This window comes from Bos javanicus, chromosome 23, assembly GCF_032452875.1.
Source record: "Bos javanicus breed banteng chromosome 23, ARS-OSU_banteng_1.0, whole genome shotgun sequence".
Classification (NCBI taxonomy): domain Eukaryota; kingdom Metazoa; phylum Chordata; class Mammalia; order Artiodactyla; family Bovidae; genus Bos; species Bos javanicus.
Window position 1 is genome coordinate 28570936 of NC_083890.1, and position 20869 is coordinate 28591804.

The 20869-nt window shown below is 44.2% G+C and overlaps 2 protein-coding genes across 2 annotated transcripts in view; both read right to left on the reverse strand.

The window, feature by feature from the left end:
- Nucleotides 1-20869, reverse strand: part of LOC133236929 (BOLA class I histocompatibility antigen, alpha chain BL3-7-like) — a 227641-nt gene that overhangs the window by 14148 nt on the left and 192624 nt on the right. Inside the window, exon 6 of the mRNA XM_061399213.1 lies at nt 17047-17079. Within this exon, the coding sequence (XP_061255197.1) occupies nt 17047-17079 (33 nt within the window). The remainder of the gene's footprint in view (nt 1-17046; nt 17080-20869) is intronic.
- Nucleotides 17899-20869, reverse strand: part of LOC133236944 (BOLA class I histocompatibility antigen, alpha chain BL3-7-like) — a 52296-nt gene continuing 49325 nt past the window's right edge. Inside the window, exon 4 of the mRNA XM_061399246.1 lies at nt 17899-18001. Within this exon, the coding sequence (XP_061255230.1) occupies nt 17940-18001 (62 nt within the window). The 3' untranslated portion in view covers nt 17899-17939. The remainder of the gene's footprint in view (nt 18002-20869) is intronic.

Sequence of the window (20869 nt, forward strand, 5' to 3'; positions counted from 1 at the left end):
GGTCCATGGGGTCACAAAGAGTCGGAGTCAACTGAGCGCCTGAACTGAACTCCCTTCCTGCACCAAGAACTCTTTGTCCCACCGTCTCCCCGAGTCCAAGTTCTGGGGCTGTTTGTGATTTTGATTAAAATATCTACACAATCTTACAAATTAGTGAGGACCCCAAGGATAGTATTATGTGACCACTTCTATGCATATTTTCCATACTACGAATAATAAACCTTAAAGATTTTTGTTAGTTTATTTAGAATAATATTAATATGAATAACTATTTCCCAAAATAAACAGGGTAGTGAGAAGCATGGAGCTTTTTACATTTTTTCCAAGTCTCTTTCTTGTCTCTTTCGCTAGAAGACCACTGGGTTTTCAGGTTTGCATCTGCGTTGAGTTTGTTATTTTGATTGAAGTGTATGAAAGTGAAAAAGCTCACACATACTTAGGAGAAGTATATTTTAATAATCTTTTCAGATAATTGTGGATGTTCATCTTGGATACAAACTAAAACTATACAAATTGTAGTTTCTCAAAGGTTTTTTCCACAGTGGACCTGAAACAATATCATTGACTATTTTCTATTCTGTTACATTAAAATCCATAAGCCTATTTTGCACATTGAGCATCTCTTGTACTATTATAATATTTCTACAAAGTAATACATTGTTTCACTTAATTAGAGTCGGACACGACTGAAGCGAATTAGCAGCAGCAGCCTAATATGTATTCATATCCCAGACAGAAGTCTGATGTAGTGTCTAAGAAAAATAACATTGGCCCTTTCATCTCACGTGGTCTAATGCACCAGACTCGAGGCCCACAAATCATGAAGAGCAGTCTATTCCAACAGAACATTCTGTGCTGAAAGAATTGTTCTATGTCTGTGCTGTCCAGTCAGGTAACCAGTAGCTACATGAGGCTATTTAGCACCTTAAAGTGTCTGTTGTGCTGAGCACTTTAATTTAATTTAATTTAAATAGCAATATGTGGCTACTAGCTAGCATATTGGTCAATGCATATCTAGAATGTTGTTAATTAATCTCCTGTCTCTTTCCCCTAAAAGATCCTATGTGACTCATGGATTGATGCACATTAAAATAATCAATATTGAAGTCATAGATTTGTCTGTGCAGGTCTTAGATATAGCTTTAAAATACAGCATGCTCTGAACGTTTCTTTAATGTGTATTTTAACAGATAGAGTGTTCAGACATGGGCCAAACCATGGTTTATCACCTTAAGGTCGTAAGTGTTCAAAACTGCCCATCACTGCTAGTTGTCCGATAATGATAAATGGGTATAATCCTTGATCTCTTGGTGTTTTCCTTAACCTGGTAAACATAAGGACACACAGAAGTTATCAACTGAACACAACAGATATCAATACTTTGTAGGACTTGTACATACTTGTAAAGTTGTGAAGCAGAACATTAGAATTCACCACCTTATTACTTTTTACTTACTGCTCCTGCTATATATGCTTTCTTCCCAAATTCAGTCAGTTTTGTTTCCTTTCACCCTTGGACCCCTCTCTCCTAGACAAAAATATACATGAATTTTTTTACATATGTGGAATGAAGAGTTTTATGACCCAAAGCTTAAAAGTCATCAAAGCAGATAAATCTTTTCTATGTCAATCAGACACTCAGGATACAAACATATGCCCCTATTGCAATGGAGACACATAAAAGTTTTTTGCAAACAAGTAACTTGTCTCAATATTCTTCAGCCAAAGACCACCAGAAGCAAATCTGTGGGGAATCAAGTTGGATTTATGCTGGGTACAGCAAGGGAGATTACACAGTATCAGAGACGATAGATCGCTCCAGTACTCTTGCCTGGAAAATCCCATGGATGGAGGAGCCTGGTAGGCTGCAGTCCATGGGGTCGAGAAGAGTCAGACACGACTGAGTGACTTCACTTTCACTTTTGACTTTTATGGGTTGGAGAAGGAAATGGCAACCCACTCCAGTGTTCTTGCCTGGATAATCCCAGGGATGGGGGAGCCTGGTAGGCTGCCGTCTATGGGGTCACACAGAGTCGGAGACGACTGAAGTGACTTAGCAGCAGCAGCAGCAGCAGCAGCAGCAGCAGCAGAGACCATAGATAGTGTCCTTGTAAAGTGTTAGAACATATACAGCCAGGAGTCCCCAAACTCTGAGCTTGGCCTGGTACCTCCTGTCAGATCAGTGCCAACATTAGATTAGAAATAACGTGTACAAAAAATATACTGTGCTTGAATCATGCTGAAACCATTCCTCCCACCCCTGATCCATGGAACAACTGTCTTCCATGAAATCAGTTCCTGGTGCCAAAACGTTGAGGACCGCTGATATAGAGGATGTGGGCTTTGATTTTGAGAAGCGTCTATGCGAGACTGGCTCACTCTAGATTGGGTGTGGTCAGGAAGTGGGGGCAATTCTATGCCTGGGCACCTCAGTGAGCCTCTGCTATAGGGAGGGCAGACTAGAGCGAGGATACAGCTGTGACTGGGAGGAAGCAGTGGTCTCTGGATCAGCACAGGGAGAGGTTTGGTCCACGGTGAGGGGCACCGTGCTGCCTGGTTGGTCTGAGCTTGTACAGAATGCTGTCGTGTTCTTGTTTTGTCTCTCTGTGTCATGCACTCAGATGTCCTTGTCTGATGCTGATCTTCTGTGAGATGACTTATGTCCAACAGGAGAACAACACAGATGCATGGTGAGCTCCAGCCCAGCTAGAGGATCAGAATGTACATCCTAGTGTATGAGCTGAGGGTGATCTGTCAAGTGCTTACAAATGTAAGGGATTTTCATGTAATTTTTGAAAGCATTATTTACCAGCACACAAGAGAATTGAAGAGATACTCAAGCATATACAAAAATAAATAATCCATATTCTTTCCCTCATTCCCCATTCACTCAAGTCCTCAATTCAGAAACAAGTGCAGTTAGAAATTTCTCATTTTTCTTTCCAGAAAAGTATACTGTTCATTAATGAATACTGTTAGATCAGTAGAAGAGCTCAGGCCACAGCCTGGGAGAAATTATTGTAAATTCACATATCTGATAAAAGACATGTTTTAGAATATACATAGAAGTCTTCAACTCAACAAAATGAAAATAACTATTTAAAAATAAAGTCTGAACAGACACCTCTTCTAGAAGATATAACAATGGAAATGTATATGAAAAGATGCTAAACATCTTATGTTGTTAGGAAATGTAAATTACAAAGACAGTAACGTGCATCACACCTGATGGCACATCTACAGTCCAAGACCTGGTGATGCCAAGGTTGGAGCAGCAGGACACAGAGCAGCAGAAACCCTCACTCACTGGGGCAGGAATAGGAAGCAGCACAGCCACCAGAAATAAGAGTCAGCAGTTTCTAAGGAAGCTACCCAGAAACTCTCCATCCTGTCCACTGATGAATCTAGTATTTCTCCAACTCATTTGAAAACTTATATTTGCACACACCTGACCCTGATGCTGGGAGGGATTGGGGGCAGGAGGAGAAGGTGACGACAGAGGATGAGATGGCTGGATAGCATCACCGACTCGATGCACATGAGTTTGGGTGAACTTGGGGAGTTGGTAATGGACAGGGAGGCCTGGCATGCTGCGATTCATGGGGTGGCAAAGAGTCGGACACGACTGAGCGGCTGAACTGAGCTGAACTGCACACCAATGTGCATATCAGAGCGCCCCTAAGTGTGGGCTGCACATAGTGACTTTCTTCTAAAGATCACAGGGTGAGGAGTGGGAAGGTAAAAATAGAAGTTCACACAGAAACCTGGGAAATGTACCTTAGCCAGGTGATGAAGTGAACTTATTAGTGATATCCCAGTGGACAGTGTGTACCTTTGGTGACTGGAGAATGTCACTCATCTCTGTGGTCCTCTTCCCAAAACCCTTTGCCCCAGTCAAATGGAAAGATGTTCTACTACGTCTCTGAGCAGTACTCCCCAAAACATCAAAGTCATCAAGAACAAGAGAAGTCTGTGTGACTGTCTCAGTCAGAGGAGCCTGAAGGAGACACAATTCAGACTTAATATGTGTCTTTCATAGGATCCTGGATCAGGTTAAAGGAAAACTAATGAAGTCCAAATAAGTCCTGGAGTTTAGTAACACTGTATCAATATTGGTCATCAGCTGTGAGGAATGTATGATGGTGGTATAATGTCTTCACAGAGTGTGGGATATATAGAAACTCTCTACTAACTATGCTACTTGTTTGTAAATCTCAAACTATACTAAAATGAATGCACATTTTAATATCAACTAGAAACGAACAGGAAATGGAAGAAGTGATTATCAACTTTCCAGGATGTTTTCATCAATGAGCTTCTGAGAAGAGACATGGAGAGAAAAGATGGAAACCTGAGATACAGGCAGGGTTCCAGCGCTCTCCTCTCCTCTAATCCTTGCTGTACCCTCGAGCCTGACCCCAGAGCTGCTCAGAAACCACCTTCACCCCCTCAATGGACCAGGGCAGCCACCTCTGTCTGACTCAGACCACAGTGCATCCTCTGCCTTCCCTGTGCAGAACTGGAGAGGAAAGAGTGGTTATGTCCCCGTGTGGCCACAGGGCTGATGACAGGACACCTGAGCTCTCCTTTGGCCTCCTTACCAGAGACCTGCCCAGGCTCTCCTTAGGCTCCCAGCAGTGGGTGAGTGCTGTGCACACAAGCTGGTGTCCATTCGGTGTCAAAATCAAAGTTGGAATTTCACCCAAAATACACGCTGACATGGACATTTCTCTCCCCATTAAATAACCAAGGACTTTGGCCTCAGAGAGGATCAGATATCAAGGCCGTAATGCCAGGTCCAAGGTGGAGCCCACAAACATACAGGGTGTCCTCATGATCAAGGGATGGGACCTTGCTACTGGCTACTGCCACACTTATAGACTGTTCCTTAGGGGAATCAGCTCTGGAACCTCCATTCCTAGGATGCAGTAGGAGAGGGGAGAAAGAGGAGGGAGAGGACATCCCAAAGTGCCTGTAAAGGTGGGGAGGCTCCTGGAGAAGTGTGGAGAGGCAGGAAACACTGACATTATGGGATGGAGGCCATGGGCGTGGAGGGGAGGAACCAGAGAGGAGAGGGTGGGGGAGGGTCATTGAGTGGATGCGAGCACAGGGAGGTGGGGTCTGAGTGGGGAGAGGCACAGGGCCTTCGGGCCTGGGCGCTGGTAGAGGCTTTGTTTTCCACCTGGATGATAAACACACAGGTGTCAGCTCTGTATTTTGGTAGTAAACTATACTTATGTTTTCGGTATTTTTCTGAAATTACATGTATCAGTTCAGTTCAGTTCAGTCACTCAGTTGTGTCTGACTCTTTGCAACCCCATGGACTGCAGCAAGCCAGGCCTCCCTGTCCATCACCAACTCCCGGAGTTTACTCAAACTCATGTCCATTGAGTAGGTGATGCCATCCAATGATCTCATCCTCTGTCGTCCCCTTCTCCTCCCACCTTAAACTTTCCCAACATCAGGGTCTTTTCAATGAGTCGAATCTTTGCATCAGGTGGCCAATGTATTGGAATTTCAGCTTCAGCATCATTCCTTCCAATGAATATTCAGGACTGATTTCCTTTAGGATGGACTGGTTGGATTTCCTTGCTGTCCAGGGGACTCTCAGGAGTCTTTTCCAACACCACAGTTCAAAAGCATCAGTTCTTTAGCACATAGCTTTCTTTATAGTCCAGCTCTCACATCCTTCCAAGTATGCTGTGACTCAAGTACAGGTGGAAGAAGGAAAAAGAGAAAAGGAGAGAGCACAGGAGATTACAGGAATTCCTTTATTCCAGAGAAATACCCTCACCTCAGTCCCCAGTTCACACACCCCCATACATGATGTTGGGGGCTTCGGTGGTGGGGGGAGACTCAAGGAAGGGAGAGCTCATCCTCAGCTCACACTCAGGGTTACTGGGACATTGTCCATTTATTTGCTAAAACAGTGGGACCACTGTGTCAGAAAGACTGGCCCAACAGATTGGGGAAAAGATCTGCCCAGCTGGTGGCTATGAAGGTGGTTCCTGGAGATCAAAGGACAGGACCTGGAGTGGAGCCTGGAGGCCACAAGGGTGACAAGGAGATCAGGCATGAGTCTGGGCCAGAGGCTGGAAAATGACATTCTCCCTCTCTAGAGACAGCAAGGAGGGTACCCCTCCTCTCCAGGCATCACACACCTCCTACCCTTTGAAGCCTCGAAGAGTACTCTTCTGCCCTGAGTCCTAAGAGCCCAGGACCCCAGCCTCCTGCCTCTTCATCTCCTTTGTGGACCTTACTCTCTTCCCACACAAGGACAACAGAGATTAGCAGGGGTCTGGGGAAGTCATGGGCTGGCACGGACCCTCATCAGGGTGAGAGGTTTAGGTCACCAGAGCATAGACCTCAGTTTTCTTCACGTTCCCAGCAGGGGCGCCACTCCTGGCACACAGGAGGTTCTCCATCAGTTCCCTGCCTCCTGGAAGCTGTTTCTGAACAACTAGTTATAGACTGTGTTGCATTTACATCTCATTCCACCTCGCTGTGAATCCCTTGGTGTGTCACTCACTGAGACCCAGTAAAGAGCCTGACATCTAGTAACCACATAACAAATGATGAGCAAATCAGCGTTGGGTTTTCTTCAACCGACTAATACGTGCATAAAGTCTAAAAAGTTCATATGACATAAAGGGTTACAGTGAAAAGTAAATTTCCTCCTCCATCCCATCCAAATCTGTCCACATTCCCTCCCAGGACAAGGTAAGTGTTACAGTTTAGACAGTATTCTAGAGAGAGAGTCCATTTTGTAAGATGGTATTTTCCATACATTCTATCTATGAGTTTGTTATCAGTTAGTAATATATTTTGAGATTGTTCTATTTTTAAAATACAATCTAATTAAGTTTAAGATATTGATAATAATGATTCTCCACTGATGATTTTAAACATTTACGTATAGGAAAAATCCTTCATCTTCCATAATAATAGAGTTTTTCTTAGACAAAGTCACCCAGATTTAAAATATACTCATTCTCCAATCTCTCTGAGGCTGCTTGTCCTCATGGTTAAATTCTCGCCAATATGATGAAGCAGATGTAAATTTTTGAATTTTGATCTTCAAGGGAAGAAACTTTTCCTCCTTTCCTGCTTTCCCTGGTTGCTCCCAAACCATGAATGTGGTCTTAGGTCCTCGGTCCATGCCAACAAGGGCAAGGTCCCAGGGAGAGCAGAGAGGAAAGGTCTCGGGGACCTGGATGCCTGGACAACCTCGTGCTACAGGGCCGCCCTAAGGTTAAGGTGTTAGTCGCTCCGTCGTGTCTGACTCTTTGCAACCCCACAGACTGTAGCCCTCCAGTGTCCTCTGTCCATGGGGTTCTCCAGGCAAGAATACCGGAGTGGGTTGCCATGTCCTTCTCCAGGGGATCTTCCCAACTTGGGGGTTGAACCCGAGTCTTCTGCACAGGGGGGTGGACTCTACCATCTGACACCAGGAAAGCCCAAGCAGCCCTGCAGGGCTGTCCTAGCAGCCCTGGAACTCCCTGCCTCACTGTCCTGGGAGACGCACACCAGCTTCCTTCCTGTGAGACCGGTGTTACTTGGGTTCTGCTGCACACAGTGAATTAATACATATCGGGAGAACAGGATTCCCAGAGTGTGTGTTCATGATGGTGTGTTGTGAGATGAGCAGAGATGTATTTACAGTGTCACCCCTGGCTCCCGGGACATTACTGTGAGCTGGAGGAAGGGAGAGCTGGGCTGGGGGTGGGAGGCAGTATAGGGAGCCTGGAGATGTTACCTTCCTCATCTTCCCAGCTGTGGGGTCTGACAGGGGAGGGTTTGGTCACCAGGTATTGATTTGGGGGCATTTCTCTCTTCACTTTCCTTCCTGTCCTCTTTACAGACAGTTTCCTTCACATTCCAGACAGGATGAGAATCTCTGCTGGTGGTCTCTTCCTCCTTGTCCTCCTGTCTGAGGGCAGGGCCTGCGGAGGCTGAGACCTAGAGGAGGAACTTCTCAGGTAGGACAGGAATGCAGGTCACTTATCCTCCTTGTGGAATCTCTGCTTCCCCAGCCTGGCCTGGACAGCCAGTCCTGAGACAGCTGACCACGGGTTCCTCATATCTTTTTTCCCCATGATCCCAAAATGTATGTTTATTAATCTTCTGAATGTTACCAGAGAGTCACGAGTCCAGCTTATGTTGCAAAAGTGAGTATTATACAGAGATATTGTTCCCAGAGGAGGGAACACTGGGAGCACCTTAGATCTGCCAAGCACAGGATGACTTTGGGATCATCTGACCACATGGCTTCTCACAGAACTAAGGCTAGGAATGCAGAGACCAAAATAATAGAGAGTTCAAGTCCAAGGTTTTGGGTCTCACTCCTCATATATCCAGAGAAAAATTATGTTCCAAAAGTACTAGGGCAAACTTCTAGGTTATTTGGAATTAAAAGAGAGAACTTTGTAGGTAGAAACATAAAGGTAGGAAATGAAAAGAAAGTAGCCAGGTTGAGAGTTACAGTTGTCTCACTGTCACTGGCAATTATCATGCCAGTTTCTGCAAGAATCACAGTGGAGAATTAACTGGATATGATGTGACCACCACACTTACATCCTGTAAGTCTTTGAGGATGACATTAATTTCTTTCATTATCCCCAGGACACAATATTGCCTTTAATACTCTGTTCTGGCTGAGTATTTTCCAACACCATTTTATATTCCCAGTAGCAGGTTCCATGCTTCCAAACTCTCCACATCCTCTCCGAGGATGTGAATCTTGGTTTCTCGATTTTCAAGGAGGGGATGTCACGTATGCTCCCCACATGAACAAGCTCTGGGTTACATTTCCTATTACAACTCATAAGCCTGAGCAAACCAAAGGGAAGATTTTTCCAGATTTGGCTAATGCCCTAAGGGCAAAAACAACTCCCTCTAAAATATTGCCCACATTTATGTTTTCCGAAACATTTATTCTCTTAGTACTGTACTTACGGAAGTTTTTTATACTTAATCTATTATTTTTATTTGCTTTCACTGGCCACATAAACCTTAAAACCAGGCCAACCATGTTACTAAAAATGGACTCTCCAAGGCCTATGTTTCCAATCCTGCTATTTTTCTGGCAAAAGGGTAGTTGTCAGAATACAAGTCCATCTAAACCAATGATACTTTATGTCTTCTGTGAGCCAGTGCTGCTTTGGGAAATGCTTGTTATCAGCTCACAGTAAGAAACATACAGACATTGAAAGTGAGCATAAGCAAGTAAACTGCCTTATCTTGACCCAGACTGGTAATTGCCAGGAAAAAGATGAGTGTTTTTATCATGTCATGGATCTGCTTAGACTGTTAGATTATTAGTCTTCATGGACTTAGAGATTATAGCTTGGTGTCTAAACTGGTACTTAAAAGACTTTTGTGTGGGTCACACGTAATTGATCAATTCCATAGATACTTTCCCCAGCAAATGCATGTACAAAGAAATACAAAAGTACAGTTCAGTCACTCAGTCGTATCCAAATCTTTGCAACCCCATGGACTGCAGCACAGCAGGCTTCCCTGTCCATCACCAACCCCTGGAGCTTGCTCAAACTCATGTCCCTCGAGTTGATGATGCCATTCAACCATCTAATCCTCTGTCATCCCCTTCCCCTCGTGCCCTCAATCTTGCCCAGCATCAGGATCTTTTCCAATGAGTCAGTTCTTCGCATCAGGTGGCCAAAGTATTGGAGCTTCAGCTTTAGCATCACTCCTTCCAATGAATATTCAGGGTTGATTTCCTTTAGGATTGACTGGTTTGATCTCCTTCCATTCCAAGGGACTCTCAAGTCTTCTCCAACACCAGAGTTCAAGATCATCAGTTTTCTTGTACTCAGTCTTCTTTATGAAGTCCAACTCTCACATCCCTACATGACTACTGGAAAAACCATAGCTTTGACTAGACAGACGTTTGTTAGCAAAGTAATGTTTCTGCTTTTGAATATGCTGTCTAGGTTGGTCATAGCTTTTCTTCCAAGCAGCAAGCATCTTTCAATTTCATGGCTGCAGTCACCATCTGCAGTGATTTTGGGGCCCGCCTAAATAAAGTCTGTCTCTGTTTCCATTGTTTCCTCATTTATTTGCCATGAAATGATGGGACTGGATGCCATGATCTTAGTCTTCTGAATGTTGAGCTTTAAGCCAACTTTTTCACTCTCCTTTTTCATTTTAATCAAGAAGCTCCTCAGTTCCTCTTCGCTTTCTACCGTAAGGGTGGTGTCATCTGCATATTTGTGGTTATTGATATTTCTCCCAGCAATCTTGATTCTAGCTTGTGCTTCATCCAGCCCAGCATTTTGCATGATGTCCTTTTCATTATAGGGGACTGGAATGCTAAGCTGGGAAGTCAAGAAACACCTGAGGTAACAGGCATTTGGCCTTGGAATATGGAATGAAGCAAGGCAAAGGCTAATAGAGTTTTGCCAAGAGAATGCACTGGTCATAGCAAACACCCTCTTCCAACAACACAAGAGAAGACTCTACACATGGACATCACCAGATGGTCAACACCGAATTCATATTGATAATATTGTTTGCATCCAAAGATGGAGAAGCTCTATACAGTCAGCAAAGACAAGACCGGGAGCTGACTGTGGCTCAGATCATGAACTCCTTATTGCCAAATTCAGAGTTAAATTGAAAAAAGTAGGGAAAATCACTAGACCATTCAGGTATGACCTAAATCAAATCCCTTATGATTATACAGTGGAAGTGAGAAATAGATTTAAGGGACTAGATCTGATAGAGTACCTAGTGAACTATGGAATGAAGTTCGTGACATTGTACAGGAGACCGGGATCAAGGCCATCCCCATGGAAAAGAAATGCAAAAAAGCAAAATGGCCATCTGAGGAGGCCTTACAAATAGCTGTGAAAAGAAGAAAAGCAAAGAGCAAAGGAGAAAAGGAAAGATATAAGCTTCTGAATGCAGAGTTCCAAAGAATAGCAAGGAGAGATAAGAAGCTTTCTTCAGCAATCAATGCAAAGAAATAGAGGAAAACAACAGAATGGGAAAGACTAGGGATCTCTTCAAGAAAATTATAGATACCAAGGGAACATTTCATGCAAAGATGGGCTCGATAAAGGACAGAAATGGTATGGACCTAACAGAAGCAGAAAATATGAAGAAGAGGTGGCAAGAATACACAGAAGAATTGTACAAAAAAGATCTTCATGACCAAGATAATCACGATGGTGTGATCACTCACCTAGAGCCAGACATCCTGGAATGTGAAGTCAAGTGGGCCTTAGAAAGCATCACTACGGACCAAGCTAGTGGAGGTGATGGAATTCCAGTTGAGCTATTTCAAATCCTGAAAGATGATGCTGTGAAAGTGCTGCACTCAATATGCCAGCAAATTTGGAAAACTCAGCAGTGGCCAGAGGACTGGAAAAGGTCAGTTTTCATTCCAATCCCAAAGAAAGGCAATGCCAAAGAATGCGCAAACTACCACACAATTGCACTCATCCCACACGCTAGTAAAGTAATGCTCAAAATTCTCCAAGCCAGGCTTCAGCAATACGTGAACTGTGAACTTCAGATGTTCCAGCTGGTTTTAGAAAAGGCAGAGGAACCAGAGATCAAATTGTCAACATCCGCATGATCATGGAAAAAGCTAGAGAGTTCCAGAAAAACATCTATTTCTGCTTTATTGACTATGCCAAAGCTTTTGACTGTGTGGATCAGAATAAATTGTGGAAAATTCTTAAAGAGATGGGAATACCAGACCACCTGACCTTCCTCTTGAGAAACCTATATGCAGGTCAGGAAGAAACAGTTAGAACAGGACATGGAACAACAGACTGGTTCCAAATAGGAAAAGGAGTACGTCAAAGCTGTATATTGTCACCTGCTTATTTAACTTATACGCAGAGTACATCATGAGAAACACAGGGCTGAAAGAAGCACAAGCTGGAATCAAGATTGCAGGGAGAAATATCAATAACCTCAGATATGTAGGTGACACCACCCTTATGGCAGAAAGTGAAGAGGAACTAAAAAGCCTCTTGATGAAAGTGAAAGAGGAGAGTGAAAAAGTTGGCTTAGCTCAACATTCAGAAAACGAAGATCATGGCATCTGGTCCCATCATAGCCTTGATGTTCTCCTTTCCCAATTTGGAACCAGTCTGTTGTTCAATGTCGGGTTCTGATTGTTGCCCCTTGACCTGCATACAGGTTTCTCAGGAGGCAGGTAAGGTGTCTGGTATTCCCATCTCTTGAAGAATTTTCCACAGTTCATTGTGATCCATGCAGTCAAAGGCTTTGGCGCAGTCAATAAAGGCGAAGTAGATGTTTTTCTGGAACTTTTTTGCTTTTTCTGTGATCCAACAGATGTTGGCACTTTAATCTCTGGTTCCTCTGCCTTTTCTAAATCCGGCTTGTACATCTGGAAGTTCTAGTTCGCATACTGTTGAAACCTAGCTTGGGGAGTTTTGAGTGTTACTTTGCTAACATGTGAGATGAGGGCTACTGTGCAGTAGTTTGAATGTTCTTTGGAATTGCCTAAGTTACAAAAGTTAATATGCAATAAAATGTCAGTATATATGTATGGGTCCCATGAAGACTTATAGATCTTCTTTTTTTAATCCTGGAAAGAGACAAGGGCAGCTGGGGGACATTTTGAGTGATCATTTCATCATTCAGAAGTGCACTTCACTTATCTGAGAGTATAAACTAGAGTAGACAGAAACTGGCCCTCATAATGCAACGTCACAGAAGAATTTGAAAGATATGATTCATTCATCCAACCTGACTGGTTATGATGTAGCAGACCAAGTTCTGATCTAGATCACTGCTCAAAAAAGATTGAAGTTTGTCATTCTTTTCCCCTCCCTCACTCTCCTTCTCCAACCCCAGAATCTGTGCCCTCTTCCCAAATGAGGGGAATTTCACACTTGATGATCTTGGTGGAAGCAGACAGCTTTCTCCATTAGACAGAAAACCTTGCTTCCTAAATATTCTTGCTGGTAGAAAGAGGCTGAGGCTCCACCAGGCAGTTTACCACATGCTGGACTCTTCCTTAGGACGTGATGCCACAGAGAGACTGGAACTGCACTGAATGCCTTAGGCACATGTGGCACATGGAGCAGGGGTGGCGGTGTGTCGTCCAGGTGTCAGGAGCAGCAGAGATCAGGTCTAGCCCAGGGTCCATTGTCCAGCATCAAGGCTGACAGTGCTGTGAACAGGGGTATCTGTGCTCACCTGCAGGGGAAGGGGTTCGTGTGTGGGACCCGACCAGGGTGGGGTTGAGGATTCTGTTCCCAGCTGTGGCCTCAGGGCTGTTCAGTGGTTTTCCCTGAAATAAACCCAAAACCACAAGTGTGCCTCTCTCTGTTCCATTTAGAACAATTTGAAATCTTTTTTTTCCACCCAGAACTACCTAAGAATACCATGCAGGGAAGACTCAGAAAGCAAGGATTCAGAGACTTTTCCTTCTGCTTTATTATGATTGATATACAATATTGAGTCAGTTTATGGTGTACAATTGTTGATTTGATACACTTCTGTACTTCAAAATTATCACCACCATAGCTTTATCTGACAACTGAATCATGTCCCATAATTACCTCTTCTGCATGTGTGGAGAAAATTTAGATCTACTCTCTTAGCAACTCAGAGACTCTCTTTATGGTGAGCTGATAATCATTTCCTAAATTTTCAGCCTGGTGATAGCACATGGCAGAAACAACATGTAACTCGCACCAAATACTTTTTCTTTTTCCTTTCAGGAAAAAAAACATTTAAATGTGTGTTTAAGACCCCTCCCTACCTTAATCATTCTCTGATCTTTAATGTCAGTGGATCCCAGTCTGCTCAGGACTGCTTGTAGAGCTTGTTACAAAATACTCAGGACTCTTCCCAGATCCACCATCTAGAGTGTAGGGCTCAGAGTCTGGGAATCTATTATGAACGAGCTGTACAGGGAGGCTGGTGCATAGCCAGGTGGGAATCCAGATCTGTGTTCTTGCTATGAAATGTGTGATCTGAAGATCAGCACCAACCATGATATAAATCTATTCTTAACCTTCTGTCTCTAAGAGGAGTGCAGGTGAAGGACATTCCTTCATGTCCTTCAGGACCCCTTTCCATGTGCCATCTAGGTGTCAGAATGGTGCCGTCTGCTCAGGTGTGTGGTCTGATCAGTTCCCATTGCCCAGGGGATTAAGGATTCAGTCCTTGTCCCTCTGCTTCTATAGCCAATTGTTCCCTCATCTGTGACCTCATCTGTTCTCAAGGCTTTAAACATCATTTATATGGTGTCACCACTTCCATCTATTTCTGCAGTCAAGTCATCTCACCTAAACCCTAGACTAGTAAACCCAATTCAGCTGCCACTTCCCTAAACCAAATGCTGGTGGCGATGCCTCCCCAAATATGTTCCTTCCAGAGTCCCCTCATTTCCACAGTAGGTGCCCCACATGCTTACTTGCGAATCTCAAAATTTGCAGTCCTCCTTCACTCTTTCTCATAACTCAGGTTTAATCCTCTAGGAAATGCTGTAAAATGCAGTTTCAGAATAGATCAAGAATCCACTCACTCACTACTATCTTCCCTGCTCACACCCCAGACAAGCAGCAGCCTCCCCAGCCTGGACCCTGTGCTGTTTCCCTCAGGCTCCTCTGTGCCTCCCTCGCGCTTCACCTCCTGACTCTGCACAGCAGCCTGGTTGATGCTTCCAGAGAGCAGTCACAGCAGGTCCTCCTCTGTTGGTATCATCCTATGACTCCACAGCTTACTGAGATAAAATCAATCCCCTCTAACATCCTGGAGGCCCACAGGATCTGGCCGGACATGGGATCTGAGTGCAATTCCTTTTCATTCAGTCCCAGCTGCCTCCTGGCTCTCCCTTGAACACAGACACTCTCCTGCCCTCGTGCATTTGCCCTGGAGGCTCCTCTATCTGGAGAGAACCTCCCCTAGCCCTCCTTGTGGACATTCCTTCATGTTCTTCACATCTTTACTTAAAGGTCACCTTTTCAATGAGGTCCACTGTCCAGCCTAGTAACACAGCCACCTGCCCTGTCTCCACACACTTGTACCCTGGGTCACCTTCCTCAGAGCACTCATCAACCTGTAAGGGAAACACTCCCTCACTTACTAGGCTCATAGTCATGCTCTGCCCCTTCTCCCTAGAACACACTGTACATGGCGGACAGGGTTTGTCTGCTGTTAGTTCATTGAGCTCTCCTAGATGCAAAAAGAGTGTGTCGTGTCTCTGTCACACAACACATATTAGTTCAATAGATGGTCAGTAAAGCACTTCCCTATTCCAGAGATAGTGTCTTTATTGATGTGACCTCAGGCCACATGCTGTCTCATGGCAGTTACAGCACAACATCCATTTGCACTGACCTCAGTGCCGCCTGTATTTTACTCACAAAGGTTGATCTCCCTTCCCTCCCACACCGATCAGCCTGCACACCACACACAAGGCTCTTTATCTCTTCAGAAAGGAAGATCCTTTGCTTCCAGCTCTTATATTCAACCTGCTGTGATTTTATTAGACTCTGTTTTCTAAATCCATGAGTTGAGACGGGAGCCAACAGTAGCCTTAGAAGATGTAAGGGCAGAAAAGGGGGCAGACTGCAGAGAAGAGAGAAACCCGGCAAGAATTAAGTCAAGATATGAAACTATTGGGTCCCTCCTCTTTGCAAGTTCCATCACGTGGTTCCTTTAAAAAGATGAAGAAAAGTTGGAAAGAAGAATCCAGCAAAATCTCTAGAAGGGGAGCAAGAGCTGGATGGCTCTGAAATTTCTCTCTTGACATAGCTGAGATCCTGTGTGCATGGATCCTTTGACTTGTGGGGACAATGACAGGCAAAGTGACCCCTGCTGCTGTCAGAGATGGGGTCACCCAGAGAAGAATGAGGCCGGTCTCTACAAATGAAAAAGAACAGTCATTACACCAACAACAATAATACCAGTAACTAAATAAGCAAAATATAAACACATTCAAAAATGACAGGAGCTAAGGATTGGACCAAGGCCTGAGCCTAGCCTAACTGTTTAAGAAACGCACCCTGCCCATGGTGCTGGAGATCAACAAGGCCCAGGTGACTTCTCAGTCCATGATCACAGGTCCTTGGTGGGACAAGGATTTACTGAGGGCACAAGGACAACGGAATGGAGAAGAGTAACCAGTCCAGGAGTGACCATGGGCAGTGCATGCATGCCCACCAGGCACGGATCACTGACTGGGCACAGCCCTGTTCACACTCAGCTTCTCACAGCCTCCTCCTGTTCTCCCGCAGCTGATTCAGCACAGCAAAGATGTGGATGGATCTGGAAGGTTCTTGGTGTTTCAATTTATTTCCTCATTCAAACTTTAGGAATCTTCACCTTTATTATTTAATCCCCCATCATGGCACCAATTAGTAAAAACAAATTCATATATATACAGATTTTGTCTTCAAAAAGGAAATAAGACATCATTACTCAGTGCATATGAAGCAAAGACAGCGATGGAGATGGCCCAGCCCCGTCTCTGCCGGAACAGGACAGTGTATCAGGGAAGAGAACATCAGGGTGCTGGGAGGGGGCGTGGTGGGCAGGGGCGACCAGTCTCCCCAACTCCTCACGTTATGCTAATAAGAACACAGACACATTCGGATGCAGCTGCAGAAAGAGGGGTCTGGGGATCTGACGTCACAAAGTGGGACTGAGCATCACTCAGTCCCCCCAAGGCAACTGTCTCACACTGTGAGAGAAAAGAATCAGGAACCAGTTTAGGTCAATCATGAAAGGGCTGACATTCTCCACAGTCCCCCACAAGCTCACATGTCCCACTCAGAGATCCCCAGCACCCAATGTGTCCCCTCTGCCCCAATCCCCCTTCCAATCTAGACCCTCCAGGGTCTCACCTTTAGGAACTGTGACAGACACATCAGAGCCCTGGGCACTGTCGCTGCCTGGGGGAGAACAAGACCAGGACGTGGTCAGAACCCACAGGAGAGAAACTGGAGAAGGCACTTTGAGGAGGGTGAGCCCCCCATGGCCTCCTGTCTGCACCCTCACAAGGGTCTCAGGAATCACCCTCTCCACACTTACTTGCAGCCTGGGTGTAGATCCGTCCTTTTTCACCTGTGAGAAGAAAATATCATGTGAGAGGCCAGGGAGAAAGCTGAGTCATGAGACCCTACAGGAACCCCTAGTCCTGGACCCCAGAGAACTTTCTGGAACTGTGGTCAAAACTCATGCTAGGATCAGGAACACAGAGAAGGGAGACGTGTAAGATTGGGCCACCTGCCCTCCTGGAGGTCTGTTCTCAGCAAGGACCTCCCTTCTGCTGTTCAAGTGCTGGAAACCTGGTTCCCAACTGGAATTAGGAAGGTGAAAATTTTGTCTTTCATAACACACGTGTTTTAGAAAAGGAGAATGTTAGCATCAGCTCCAGACTCCACAAGTATGTGGAGGGTACTTTCCAATAACCAGGCAGGTAAACTTCTACCTGGGCTGAAACCCCCAGTGAGACAAGAAATCTCAGGTCCCTCCCTCCCTTCCCTACCTGAGCACTTCTTCCTCCAGATCACAGCTCCAGCCACCATGGCCACCACGAGGAGAACCTGGACAAGAATGATGCCCATGATGGGGACAAAGGGCTGAGGAGGTTCTGTGGAGGCAAGGGAAGAGGCCCTGACCTCAGGCTTGAGTCCTGACCTTGCTGAACTGAGTCCTGAAGGGCTCCTGCTTTATCTGAGAGGAAGCTCCATTCCTACCCCACCCCTTACCCAATCTCAGGGTGAGGGGCCCCTGAAGCCCCTCGTGCTGCACATGGCACGTGTATCTCTGCTCCTCTCCAGCAGGCACCCCCAGGGCTGCCCACTTCTGGAAGTTTCCGTCCCCTGAAGGCCTGGTCTCCACAAGCTCCATGTCCTGGGTCAGGTCCTCCCCATTGCGTTGCCAGGTCAGTAAGATCTCCTCAGGGTAGAAGCCCAGGGCTTCTACCTCAGGGTGACCTCACGGTGAGAGATGGGGTGATGGGTCACATGTGCCTTTGGAGGGTCTGAGGAAGAATCAGAAAAGTCAGTTTGTGTAACCTCCATGGGTCACTGAAGCAGCATCATGTGATCATCCTGAGAAAGGACAGACAGTGATTTTTTTCCCCAGCTTTACTGAGGTATACTTAACAAAAATTGTACACATTCAGAGTGTACTACATGTTGCTTTGATATATATGTACACTGTGAAGGTAATTAATGTATTCATCAACTTGCCTTATGTGTGTGTCTGTTCGACAGGGCTGATGAGAATGATTAAGATCAATTTTAAAGTATACAATACAGAATTATTATTAACTATAGTCACCAGGCTGTACATCAGATCCCCAGACTTATTATGAAATTTTTTTTACCCTCTGAGCTATGGAACATTCAGGACCAAGGTTTTCAAAAAGGCAGCACAAAAGCTAGATAACATCTTGGAGATCAAGGATGATCTACATTAGTCCTTGGAAGTTTCTAGAATGAGAGACTAAGACAGGAGCTCTAAAAATGTGAGGGGAGAATACAGACTAAAGGTCCTGATTCTGGTGGAGGCTAAATGACTCAGAAAAGCTGGAGTCAGGCCTCCTAAGGTGTTCTCAGGGTGAGAACAGGCCTTAAGGGAGAAAGTCATGGATCAAAAGATGATGGCTAGGGTCAAAGGGCACCCGCACAATGAGAAGCCCGCCCACCACAAATGGGGAGTAAGCCCTGCTTGGCCCAACTAGAGAAAAGCCTGTTCAGCAGTGCAGTCAAAAATAAATTAATTAAAAAAATCACACTCGGCACATCTGCTGCAATTAAGCTAATTCGAGTTAAGTTCTTAGCAGTCCACTGTCATCTACCACGACCCATCCAATTTTTGCTAGAACCAGACTGGCAAATTCACTGCTAATATATTTGGACCAGGCTCCACCCCACATCCCTTGTGTATTCAAGGGCGGTATTAAGCACTTTCATTACCCTTGAGATATAAAATTGTTTTAATTTTCTATCCTGGCTAAGGTTCAAAGGCTATTTCATGGGCTTCCACCTGCCCTATATTATCACCAAACTTTTATTGCACAGGTCAAACAAATGTGAGGTTCCAGCAATTGTTAAACATGGCCATTCCAATGACGCATTTGGAAACTGGGGAAATAATCACAGGGGGGATGTGTGGACACAGAGAATCCACTGAGACATGGGTGGACCTGAGACAGGATACAAACTATTTCCTGGTCCTCATATACCTCTCTTCTAATGGGAGTCCATGACGGTGCTTTGGTTCCCTAAGAATTAGTGTCAATTCTAATAAGCCTAGCAAAGATCTGGGCATTTTCTTTCTTCAGTGTATTGTGGCCGTTGATTCCTTTAGTGAAGGACTTGGGGAATTACTAATGTACCACACCTGCTATAGTGTTACAGAAACTATGGGGGCCTCTAATTAATGGATTCTGGGTCTGAGACTGGAAACTGGTCAAGGAATCATAACTTTCTATTGAGATCGTTTATGTCAGCCTTCAGCTTATTTGTCATTCTTCTACTGGTTCAAATATTAGACAACACTCTTGTAAGCTGCCCTTCTATCTTGCCCCAAGGAGTATAATGGTCTGTTATCCATTTCCAAAATTCCTCACAGTCAGAATTTCTCTGGTTTCAATTCTGACAATGATGGCTATTTTGACAATTCTGCTCACTTTGTTTCTTACTTGCTGTCACCTGTCCTCTGGCTTTCTGGGATCTTATTATCCCCACTAATGCTAAGGAGACATTAATGCTAAGTTCTGTGATATTATCTCCTAGAGTCAGCCCCAGCTCACCAAGGACAGACACAATGAGCTTCATACTCCCCTTACCTGTGCATTCTTTATTGCATGATAAACAGTACCCTTTGTGTCTCTCCAAGGAAATAGTCACCTGTGTGTTTTCCAGTTCTATAGCGTAGATTCAGACTAGCATGCCCCCTTCTCTGAACCTTTTCATCTTTCTTTCTACAAACTCCCATGGCAGTTCTGGCATCTATATTTCATTTAATTGAGCCATCACTTTCATTAGAAGTTTTATTTTTTTTAGATATAATTCACATATGTTACTCAATAATTTAATTAATCCGTAGTTTTTATGTTCATAGAACTAATGCAACAAATACCGCATAAGTTTTAGAACATTCTCATCACTCCAAAAACATTTTCAAAAACATTTTCATCACCACACATCCATTATTTCTCAGCAGTCATCCCCATTTCCGTCCAGCATTCCCTGAGCCCTAGGCAACTACAAATCTACTTTCTGTCTTTATAGATTCACTTATTAAGGCCCCGTTGTCACCAAGTCGTGTCTGACTCTTCGAGGAAACGGACCCGTTAGATAAATGGAATAATACAATGTCAATCTTTGGTGACTGACTTCTTTCACAAAGCAAAATACTTTCAAAGTTCATCCCCATTGTAGCATGAATCAGTACTTCATTCCTTTCCATGGTCAAATAATATTGCATTATGTGGATATATCACCTTTTATTTATTCATTCATTCATGTGTTCATAGACATTTAGGTTATTTCTGTGTTTTGGTTATTATGAACAATGTTGCTTGAATGTATGTTCCAAACTTAATAACACACTTTAATAATTATTACTTCATGTAATTTTGGGAAGTTTCTATGTTTATGTCTTCAAGGTCACTGATCTTTTCTTCTGCAATGTCATATCTACCATTACACATCTACCATGATCTACCAGTCTACCAATACACATCCAGTGTATTTTTATCTCAGAGATTTTCATCTAGAATTGTAATTGTGATCTTTTAAACATCTTTCATGTCTCTGGTATAACTTTTTGAACATAAGAAGTACATTTATAGTAACTTTTTATTAAATTGACTGCAGTGTGCAATGTAGTTCCCTGA